Source organism: Danio rerio, chromosome 19 (genome assembly GCF_049306965.1).
Source record: "Danio rerio strain Tuebingen ecotype United States chromosome 19, GRCz12tu, whole genome shotgun sequence".
NCBI lineage: Eukaryota > Metazoa > Chordata > Actinopteri > Cypriniformes > Danionidae > Danio > Danio rerio.
The window spans coordinates 24,321,982-24,333,867 of record NC_133194.1 but is presented as its reverse complement, the minus strand read 5'-3'; the positions used below and the strand labels follow the sequence as shown (position 1 = coordinate 24,333,867).

The window sequence follows — 11,886 nt, the reverse complement described above, 5'->3', positions numbered from 1 at the left end:
TTACTATAGGTTTGTTATTTAAACCTAACCTAAGATTAATAAATGTATTGTCTTGTTTAATAAATGTTTACTTGTTAACAAACTGAGCCTTACAGAAAGTGTTAAGCAGTAATCCTATAAATACTCAGTACAGTCTCGATCAATGTACTGGGCACGTTATAGATCATTTAAAATAATTAATCAAGGTTATTAAAACTGCCCATTATTGTACATGATCATAATTGCAAAACTTGTAATATTGAATTTCAGCATGTCAAGACAAATTTTTCTGAACTGCAGTGGTCCAATATTGGAAAGAAGCTTCCAGAAGTAAATGTTTTTGTGGATCACAGTGACCCATCACACACGCACACACACACACACGCACACGCCCACACACACACACACACACACATACACACACACACACACACACACACACACACACACACACACACACACACACAYACACACACACACACACACACACACACACACACACACACACACACACACACACACACACACACAAACAGAGACCAATGATGGAGAATTAGAACTCGTGCTTCTGACTCTAAAGCCAGAGACTGCAGGACTCACTCACACACAGCATGTGTCTCCATGACGACCAAAAGCAGGATACTTTTGAGACAGAAACTCTTTTTTTTTTTTGTAACATGAACTTTACTACACGTCATGAATACACATGATAATAAAATACATATATATATATATGCATCAATTTGCCTGTAATGTTAGATGCTAATAATCCTTGTTCCTTACTCATCTAAATTCATGAAGGTGCTGCCTTGTATGACCTTCTTATTTTCCATTATCAGTAATTCAGGTGCATTTGCACAAAGGTAATCTTGTCAGGTCTCTTGTTGAAGTGTGGAGCTAAACATAGCCTCTTTTCGTGACCCTGGGACAGTGTAGTGTCTTATAATTGGATTTAAAAAAAAAACATTTTTATTGTGCTCTTAATGCACCGCATTTAACTTGAGCTTCTGTGTTTCCATTATTGTTAAGGACACTTATGAATTTTAATCCTAACATAAAGTCCCTTCAATAAACTACAAGTGGTTGGTTCATGGTATAAGGCATATTATGCGATGGAAGGGGATTTACTAGAATGACTGTGGCATTACCAGGTATATCTGACAACAACGCAAGTTTCATAAACATGTGAAGCTTTTATAGGATGCATGATGCATGTAAAATGTACTGTACATAAACTTGTGATATACAAAATATGGAATATTTTCAAGATAACAATCTTTAAATTTGTATTTAATACACTGTAAAAAAAATCAGGGTTCCACACAATTCTTTCATATGGTCTCAAAACAAGTCGTTTAAGTTAACTTAATCTTTTTTTTTTTTTTTTTTTTTTTTTTTTTTACAAATTTAGGTGGATTGAACATAAAACAGTTAAGCTTTCTTAAATTAAAACTTTTTTTATTGTGTTAACTCATTTTTAAGTAAGTAATGCCGCAAAAGTCATTATTTGCACACACTTCAAATGTTATCACAATTGAATGGGCATTTTAGTGGTCATCAGCTGATAGATACAGGCCAGTAGGGGCCTTCTGCATCTGCAGGCTCAAAAGGCTGTTATCATCTATCCACATGGTTAATACTAATAAGACTCCAGATCCAGATCTGTTTTAACATTACTGTGGTGGTTGGGTTTAAGGTTGGGGTAGACGTTAATAAAATACAATTAATGGGAAATGTAGTAATTAATACAAATAATTCTTGTTAACTTCTGTCTGCAGTCGTATGTGATCTATAACTGATTACCACGTGGATGATAACATAATAAGCTGTCTGAGCCTACTAGTATTGGAGCAGAAGGCCCCTACTTGCTCATATCTATCAGCTGATAACCACTGATAATGCCCATTCAATCGCGTGATAACATTCAAATCGGCTGTATTTTGAGTGTATACAGTTCAAGTCAGAATTATTAGCCCCCCTAAATTATTATCCCCATTGTTTATTTTTCCACAGTTTCTGTTAAACGGAGAGAAGATTTTGTTTCAACACATTTCTAAATCTAATAGTTTTAATAACTAAACACTAACAACTGAATTATTTGATCTTTGCCATGATGACAGTAAATAATATTTGATTAGATATTTTTAAGACATTTCTATACAGCTTAAAGTGACATTTAAAGGCTTAACTAGATTAACTAGGCAGGTTAGGGTAATTAGGCAAGTTATTGTATAACGATGGATAATTCTGTAGACTGTTAAAATATATATATATAGCTTAAAGGGGCTAATAATTTTTATCTTAAAATTGTGTTTAAAAAAAAATAAAACTGGTTTTATTCTTGCCAAAATAAAACAAATAAGACTTTCACCAAAAGAAAAAAATATTATCAGACATACTGTGAAAATTTCCTTGCTGTTAAACATCATTTGGGAAATATTTAAAACAGAAAAAAAAATAATAATAAATCAAAGGGGGTCTAATAATTCTGACTTAAACTCTATATTAAAAATAAAAATGTTTATAATGTTGCATATAACATAAAATAGGCCAGAATATTAATATAAAACTATTAATTGATTATTTAATGTGTGATATGGTACATTATGTGCAAAATATGTAAATATGTAACATTTCCAAGACTTAACACTTTACAATAATCTGTGTCTGTGACAATTTACAATAAGATTATATGAGTTAATAGTCATTAATGTATTTAATAACATGAACATACAATGAACAATAACTTTATTACAGTATTTCATCATCTTTTTGAAAATAAAGTAAATTTTTAGTTCATTAAGTAATGTTAATAAGCATGTAAAGACATTACTTAATGCTGCATTAGTAAATGCTGAACTAAGCTGTATTAGTATTGTTCATGATTAGTCATTAGTATAAGCCATGAGTATTGTTTATTCATTCATTCATTTTCTTTGCGGCTTAGTCCCTTTAAGTCATGAGGGGTCACCACAGTGGAATGAACTCCTAACTTATCAAGCATATGTTTTACACAGCGTATGACCTATCTATCAGCAGCAACCCAGTACTGGGGAACATCCATACACACTCATTCACACACATACACTACAGCCAATTTAGTTTATTCAATTCACCTATGCCGCATGTCTTTGGACTGTAGGGGAAATTGGAGCACCTGGAGGAAACCCACATGAACACGGGGAGAACATGCAAACTCCTCACAGAAATGCCAACTGGCCCAGCCTGGACCCGAACCAGTGACCTTCTTGCTGTTAGGCGACAGTGCTAACCACTGAGCCACCGTTTTGCCGAGTAATGTATTAGTTATGAATATTGTTCATGATTAGTCATGTTAGTAAATACATTAAAAGAGAAGTGTTTGGTTCTTGCTGCTGGATGCTTGGCAACAGAAACAGCCAATCAGAAATTAAGCAGTGAGGAGTACATCATGTCACAAAACAAAATGTGTTGTAAATATCAGGAGTAACATGAAGTTCTTCAAACTTAAGACATTTCCAAAAACTGCTGCCTGCTTTTCATCCAATCAGCAACAATGACACCACAAATATGCAAATAAGAATTTTAACCCAGGGTTAAGGAATGTACAGTATGAAACATCTGTTAGTTGCAACATTGGCTCATTCTGAAAACGTAGCCCTATGTACATTTCTGGAGATTGCGAATTATGTAGCCAGAAGTACGAATGGCTGCATTTCATCTTTAAAACAAATACTACGGGGCGGTATGACACCATTCTTTTTCTCGCTTACCGGCTGACCACTTACCTCCATATGAACGGCTTTTCCGCTGTTACTAGTTTGGTTGGTATAGCTCAACATGTGGGTCGGCAGACTTGAGACCGTTCCAAAAATCAGGTAAAACAACAACAAAATCTAAAAAATAAAATAAACAATTAAACAACAGAGTGAGAATGTGGTAAAATCTGAAAATTTGGTAAAAATCAGGCGACTTATTTTTCCCTCTCAAGAAATGTATATAGGGGTGCGTAAACAGAATGAGCCTGAAACGTGATTACAAATACCCATGAATTCCATTTATTTGGGGTTTAAGATGGCCCAGAGTTATCGATTTCAAGTGTGAAAAGTCCTAAAAAGTAAATACAGAATTTTAAGATGCGTTTTATGTCTTTTAAAATTCTGGATATTATTATTATTATTAAAAAAAAAGGAGTCCATTATAAAACCCCTGAACTATCAATATATACTACTTGAAATTATTAGCCCTCCTGCATATATATTTTCCCCTTTAACGGAGAGAAGATTTTTTTCAAGACTTTATCTTCGTACGATGACAGTATACAATATTTTGCTAGATATTTTTCAAGATATAATCAGTTTAAAATGCAATTTAAAGGCTTAAAAAGATTAGTTAGGCAAGTTAAAGCAATTAGGCAAATCATTGAATAACGATAGTTTGTTTTGTAGACAACAGAAAAAAAAACATATATAGCTTAAGGGGGCTAATAATATTGACCTTAAAAACGGTTTTAGAAAGATTTAAAACTGAGTTAAACTAAAAAGCTGAATTTAAACAAATAAGACTTTCTTCAGAAGAAAAAAAATTTAACTGAAAAATTCCTGTATGTAAAACATAATTTGGGAAATATTTGAAGCGTTAATAATTTTGACAAACTATTGGTGGATATAACTCTGAAGAATAATAAATTACTATTAGATGAGAAACTAATAAACCAGCCGACTTGATTATTATCACTCCATTGAATGGCTATTATCAGTGGTCATCAGCCGATAGATATGGGCCAGTAGGGGCCTTCTGTGTTTACTAGTAGGCTCAGAAGCCTGTTATCATCCATCCACATGATAAACTACCTATAGATTACAACTGGCTGTGGCTGGAAGTTAACAAGAATTATTTATATTGTTTAATAAATGTCCCATTGACTGTATTTTTTTTAACATCTATCCCTAAGCCAACTCTAAACCCAATCGTCACATAAATGTAAAACAGATCTGGATCTGGAGTCTTATTAGTATAGCTGATTAAGAATGAGGAACGCCCATTCAATCGAGTGATAATATTCAAAGCGGGTGCAGTGAAACATGGTAACCCAGGATTCTATTTACTTGGGGTTTAGGATGACCCTGAGTTAAAGTAAATGTAGAATTGATTTACTTAAAATTATGTTTAAATTTTTGTTCCTTTAAGATGTGTTTGAAGCGTTATGTGCATTTCTTTTAAAATTATGGATATAATTGTCATTTTTTTAAAGGAATAAAAGATAGAACCCCTAAACTATCAGTATATACAGTTAGAATCAGAATTATTATTCCCTCCCCCCCCCTCTATATATTGTATATATTTTTGCCAATGTCTCTTTAACACAGATAAAAAAAAAAAAAAAAAAAAAAAAAAAAAAAAAAAAAATATATATATATATATATATATATATATATATATATATATATATATATATATATATATATATATATATAATTAAATACATTTTTAAGACATTTTTAAACTTTATAGTTTTGAAAACTCATTTCTTCATCTCAAAATCTTAATTTTTTGCCATGTTGGCAGTACATAATATTCTACAAAATATTTTTTAGGATAGTATTCCATTTAAGATGCAATTTAAAGGCTTAACTAGATTAATTAGGCATAAATTATATATATATATATATATATATATATATATATATATATATATATATATATATATATATATATATATATATATATATATATATATATATATATATATATATATATAAACTTATTTATTCTAGTTGAAAAAATAATATTATCGGAATACTGTAAAAAAATCCCTGCTCTATTAAAAGTAATTTTTAAAACAAAATATTTGAAAAAGGAAAAAAAAAAAACACAGAAGGGGTTAATCATTTTGATAAACTATTTATGGATATCACTTAATAATAATATACCGGTATTGGCTGAGAAACTAATAAGCCAGTTGATTTGAAAGTTATCACTCGATTGAATGGATGTTATCAGTGGTTATCTGGGCCAGTAGGGGCCTTCTGCACCAACTAGTAGGCTCAGATGGCTGTTATCATCCATCCACATTAAAAAGCTATAGATAACATATGGCTGCACCTGGAATTTAACGAGAATTATTTATATTATTTATTACATTTCCCATTAATTGTATTTTGTTAATGTCTACCCCTTCCCCAACCCTAAACCCGACCATCACAGTAATGTAAAAACAGATCTGTATCTGGAGTCTTCTCTATTAGTATAGCTGATTAACCATGTGGATGGATGACAGTAGGCACAGAAGGCCCCTGCAAGCCAATATCTATCAGCTGATAAAAACTTTTAACGCACATTCAATCAAGTGACAGCATTCGAAACGGGTGAATAAACACACACAACAGCACAAATTGTAAATAGATTACTTAAAACAACGTATATAAACAAAATGTTCCAATTATAATTTAATAATACAGCATTTTTCTATTATAACATGGCTCAAGATTGATTATATTTCCTGTTTTCCCTGAAGCAAAAAAAAAAAAAAAAACATACCCCATAAACTCACTCTTACTCCCACACTTTTTTTGATTGCACATATTTACAGGCCATACATCACTACAGCTTCACAGCAAGTACCAAGTAAGGTCTCGATTGCGCTCTGAGAAAATGCATCATCAAGACTGAAGCACACAGCAAATGCTCTTTTTATGATGACAAAAGCCCTTAAAAGTCAACCGCCCAATCCTTCAAGATCATACCAATTAAAACATAACCATGTTTATCATTTAAAGTATAATTTTACATGGAACTACCCCTTTGCCTTCTACTGAAGACTTAAAGCCATCGAGAATTATAGTGTATATGGATTACACAGTGGTGCAGTTGGTGGATGGTGCTGCCTCTGTCTTGCTCTTCATTTCTCTGGCTTCATTTGTAGGGCACTCAGAAGCCACCTGACAGCGAAACACCTGCTTATAGGCCTGCCTGAAGTTCTCTGATAGGAACGCATAAATAACTGGATTAACAGACGAGTTGCTGTAAGCCAGACAATGAGCCGCCACGCGAAGCACAAATGATGCCTGGTTCAGGGGAAAGGAGCCAAACTCAACCCACAGGTGCACCACGTGATGAGGCAGCCAGGACAGGCAGAACACCACCACCACCACCAGAACAGTCTGAGCTGTCTAAAAAAGAGAGGGAGGAACAAGTTTTTACTGATCTCTTTTGGTTATTAACAACATTATATATGGATCAACAATTAATATTAAAATGTAAATATACAGCAGCGAAAATAAGTATTAAACATGTCTTGTATTTTCCAGGGAATATTTTTTTCTAAAGGAGCTGTTGGCATGGAATTGAACAAGATTTTGGTAAAAACCCAAATAATATAAACATAAAAATAAAACAAAATAAAAAAATCTGATAAATTATTTACATTTTGTAACAATGAAATGTCCACTCTGGTTTCATCTTCATCATCCTGGTAATGTAGATGTTGGATTGAAGGGCAGAGGGTTGCTGAAAAACTACTGAGGGATTTCTGCTGCTGTCAGGGCTTTTACTTCCATTCTACTTCTCCCTTTCTTCATGCATTCAATACTTTTTCATTTAATTTTATTACGCATAACTTAATTTGTCAACTAAATAGGTTTGTTTTCTTTGCATGTATGGATTTATTTGCTTGTTACCATTATCCAGGGAACAATTTAAGTCAACAGCAGCTTTAGAGATATGATTTCTGAGAAAAATGTTGACTAAATCACTAAAGTTTGTTCAATGCTTATTTTCCCAGCTGTATATAAATATATAACAAAATAAATTTGTAATTAAACATATCTGAAACAAATACATTTAACTTTTCTTACCTTCTTTTTTGAGGCCTCTGACTTTTTGGAGACGTTTCTTAACTTTTTATGTAAATGATTGAGGACCTGAGAACAAATAGGCACATAATGGTTTGAAATAAAAATGAAATGGGGCAAAGGTTTCTTAATATTCACATTATAATTTGTGATGCAGAAATGAACTATTTTCTGTAAAATGTGTGTGAGACTTCTGGTTTATTAGGGCTGCAATAAAAAAATAAAGGTGTAATAAATTGTAAAACTCTTCATACTAGAAATCAATTTGCGTTTATGACAATATATTATAATATTGTAAAAAGGCATATATATATTTTTTTTGCAATATCAGGCAATAAAATGAGCTGCTTTGTGTTAACATAAATGAAAGGAGTGACACCAGAAGTCTTGTATACAAAATGGATACGCCCACTCTTATGTTAAAAATAAGGTAGATACTGCTAGCCTACAATTATTTGCACACAATTCTATCTCTCTCCCTCTCTCTCTCTCTCTCCCTCTCGTTTAAGAAAAAGTATTGCATTTTTCATATAAAATGTTAAAAGTGTACATAAAAAAGTGATTTTGTTTTTTTAAATAACAATAGATCAAAATAGTTTAAACTATAATTGTATTATTATGATGATTATGATTATTATTATTATTATTATTATTATTATTATTATTTTTTTTTTATTAATTTATTTTTCTTTGGCTTAGTCCCTTTATTCATCAGGGGTCGCCACAGTGGAATTAACCCCAACTTATCTAGAAAAAGGTTTTACACAGCAAATTCCTTTCAGCTGCAAGCTGGGAAACTCTATTATTATTATTATTATTATTGTTATTATTATTATTAATTTATTTTTAATAATACATATTCATATGAGTTAAAATATTAATGCAGGATTACATTTTGTTGCTATGTGATAAAGGCATCAAATAAACAGGACCTAGAAGACATTTTGTTCAGGTCAAATAAAACAGTGGAATAAAATGAACATAAAACATAACTTAACAGATTCTTGAAACTTTTATCGAAAGAAAATCCTATAAAATATAATGTAAATATGTAAACAAGTACAAAGATTATTTTTAGGAGCTCGGCAAAAAAGGATTCCTGCTTCTCAATTAGCCTACTTAAGCATCTTTTTTTTTCCAGTGACTTGTTTAATAGACTATAAACTATCCATATTTTGCATGAATAAGGATCAAAACTTTACATTATCGAGCTACAATTAAAGGCAATCCACCAACCTTGGCATAACAGAAAGAAATCAGAATCAGCGGCAGCACATATCCAAAAACAAAAGTGCAGACCACATAGATTTTTCTCCTGTCGTGATCTGGCCACACTTCCCAGCAAAACGTGCTGTTGTCCTCACTTTCCACGATGCCCTGATAGTAGGCGACCGGAGTGGCCATGGCGAAAGAGAGCACCCATATGACCAGCACCCCGATCAGCGCATGCCTCGCAACTCGAATGGACGAAGACTTTCTGCAATGCACTATGGCGATGTACCTGTCCACCGACATGGCTGATAAGGTGAAGATGCTTACGAGCATGGACACGGTGAAAAAGTAATGGATGAACTTGCAAATAAAGGCGCCCAAGATCCATGTGGGCAACATGTAGACTGTGGACTGAAAAGGGATGCAGAAGAGCAGGTAGGACAGATCTGCCACGCTGAGGTTGAGGATGAAGATGTTGGTGGTGCTTCGTTGCTGTCCGGGTTTGCGTTGAGCCAGAACGGTGATCACCAGAGAGTTTCCAAGGACGCCAAGAGTAAATATGAGTCCGAAAATCAGAAGCGTGACTAAGTTGTCTGTGCCGATGCCAAATAGGTTTTTTTCAGGTGCTTCTAAGTCTATGTTGCTTCTAGGTCTGTCCAAATCACTGTTGTTTTGGGTGCCCATCTTCAGCGTGAGCTTATTTTGATGCTTCGTCGTGAAAAGGAAGTCTTCTGCAGTTAATTTCCTTGGGTTATTGATTTTTCAGAGGAGGCTGAAAATCCTGTAAAGTTTACTGGAGTCCAGCAGCAGCAGCATCAGCAACGGGGTTTAAGTAGAATGTGCTCATTTACGCGCATCACAAAATTAATATTCTTTTCATACTTTTTTCATGTTAACCTGTTAAAGTTTATGATGATATCGATAATCCTTTTGATTTCTCGTACTGACAGCGCTCACAGATTCATGTTTTCATCAGCAGGTGCTCTTCGTGCGTTTTGAGCGCGCGCTAGGTGGAGAAGAACTGTTCTGCCTCTGCAATAAAATATTGCCTGTGCGCACGTCACCGAGACACCAATTCCCCAGCCTTACTCACCCATCCTCTTACATGGACATGGGAAAAGCACATCTTTCATTTTTAGCGGCCCCTCTCCTTTTGTTTATCACTTATTACTTTCCATTAGACCCCTTTTGAGTATTATGCATTTACAGGTCAGAAGGGGTCAAGTTTAGTTATTTAGAATTACAATATTGTTGGCACTAATTTGTATATATATATATATATATATATATATATATATATATATATAAACATGTTCAACCAAATGTTTTTCATAAAAAAAAATAAAACAAAAATGCGGTAGTGATGATGATTTAAAAGCATGTTTAATTTTTGTATATAAATTATTTGTTTTGTGAATCACACAAATTATTTTAATGAATCACAAAAGTTTGTAATAAAGCACACTAAATGTATAGTAGTGATCAAAAGAGGTCTTGTTTACTATTAATATTTTCTAAAAGGCATTTGTTTGTATAAAATCATTTTAAAAATGTATAATTAAAGTAAATGTAAACATCTAGAATCTGTCTAGAATGACTAGTAGAAAATTCTGTCTTATGTGTTTAGTGAAACATATGCCCCAAAATGGATATTTAGCTCTACCCACTCCCATGGAGAGGGTGCTTGTGCACTATTTTATTATGTTTTTATGTATAAACTGTATAAATAATTAAGCAGTGTGTTCTCATTTAAAATTCCGAAAGGAAAAAGTACGTTTAAATAGCTTGACAGTGCGTATTTCCCAGAAACTAAAGATGAACTTTGGACGTTTATTATTATTATTATTATTATTATTATTATTATTATTATTATTATTATTATTATTAACGCACGTAATACACAGAGTTGACATTTAAACAATACTTTACTTTGATTCATGTAGATCTGCAGTGACAGGATAACTAGTTGTTCTTAATCCGGTCCACTTGGACATTTTGCATGTCATACTTACCTGATTTAGAGTATTGGCTTAATATTAATAATAATTTATAATTCATTACATTTATAAATCACTTATATGAACACTCAAATCACTTTATAGATTTGCAATCCAGGCTCATTCTGAAAACATACCTCTATATACATTTCTGGAGAGCGGCAAATGTGTCCCATAATGTAAATTTTTTTATTTATTTATTTATTTTTTTTTTGCAGTTTTTGTTTTCACAAATCTACCAGAGGCTGCTGTCGACTGACTGACTGACTGACTGACTGACTGACTAAGTGTTTTCAAAAGCAAAGATTGACCCGCCCACCCACTTCCCTAAACTCAACCAACAGTTTTAAAAAGCAGTCCAGACAAAGAAAATCCTCATCTTATTAACACATTTTCAGATTTTACCACATTCTCACCCTGATATTTACTTGTTTATTTAATTTTGGATTCTGTTTTTGTCTTATCTGCTTTCTGGAACCATTCTTCACTGGACTCAAACCCTGTCATCTTGGTCAACTCCTCTCTGTATCTCAAGTAAGCCAACGTACATGGTGAGCTAACTGGACAAACTAGTAACAGTGGGAAAGCTGTCCATACAGAATTAAGAGGTCAGCTGGTAAGCGCAAAAAAGAATGGCGTCATACCACCACATAGTGTTCATTTTAAAAACAAAATGCAGCCATACGTAGATCAGAATGAGCCTATGTTGCAGATTTGGGTTGATTTGATTCATCCTCCACCACCAGTGTCCATCATTTACCTGGATATCATGATGCCAGCCATTTCCCACCAGACTGCATAGCATCAGCAGAGTGATGATGTCAATTATAATATGGGGATAATTAGGAAGCTGTGATGGACAGAAG

The 11,886-nt window shown here is 33.1% G+C and overlaps 1 protein-coding gene across 2 annotated transcripts; it reads right to left on the bottom strand.

Moving 5' to 3' along the window:
- Positions 1–1,381: 1,381 nt before the first annotated feature.
- galr1a (galanin receptor 1a) lies at positions 1,382–10,382 on the bottom strand. 2 transcript variants are annotated; one of them, XR_012395042.1, is made up of 4 exons: positions 9,048–10,382; positions 7,815–7,880; positions 5,994–7,130; positions 1,382–1,574 (listed from the first exon to the last, which is right to left on the bottom strand). XR_012395042.1 is itself a non-coding variant. In XM_691123.7 (3 exons), exons 1-3 carry the CDS (start codon positions 9,705–9,707, stop codon positions 6,813–6,815), a joined length of 1,044 nt encoding a protein of 347 aa, XP_696215.1. In that variant the 5' UTR covers positions 9,708–10,382; the 3' UTR covers positions 5,835–6,812. The 2 variants fall into 2 exon arrangements, 1 of the variants encoding a protein (XP_696215.1); XM_691123.7 differs by lacking the exon at positions 1,382–1,574 and having other exon boundaries at positions 5,835–7,130.
- Positions 10,383–11,886: the final 1,504 nt, after the last annotated feature.

Bases quoted from the DNA above. Each gene is read 5' to 3' on its own strand.
- galr1a (XM_691123.7), bottom strand. From the start codon at position 9,707: ATGGGCACCCAAAACAACAGTGATTTGGACAGACCTAGAAGCAACATA. The intron at 7,881-9,047 runs GTTGGTGGATTG...ATTTGTTCTCAG, and splicing joins TTTCTTTCTGTTATGCCAAG to GTCCTCAATCATTTACATAA. The intron at 7,131-7,814 runs GTAAGAAAAGTT...TCTCTTTTTTAG, and splicing joins CAGAGGCCTCAAAAAAGAAG to ACAGCTCAGACTGTTCTGGT.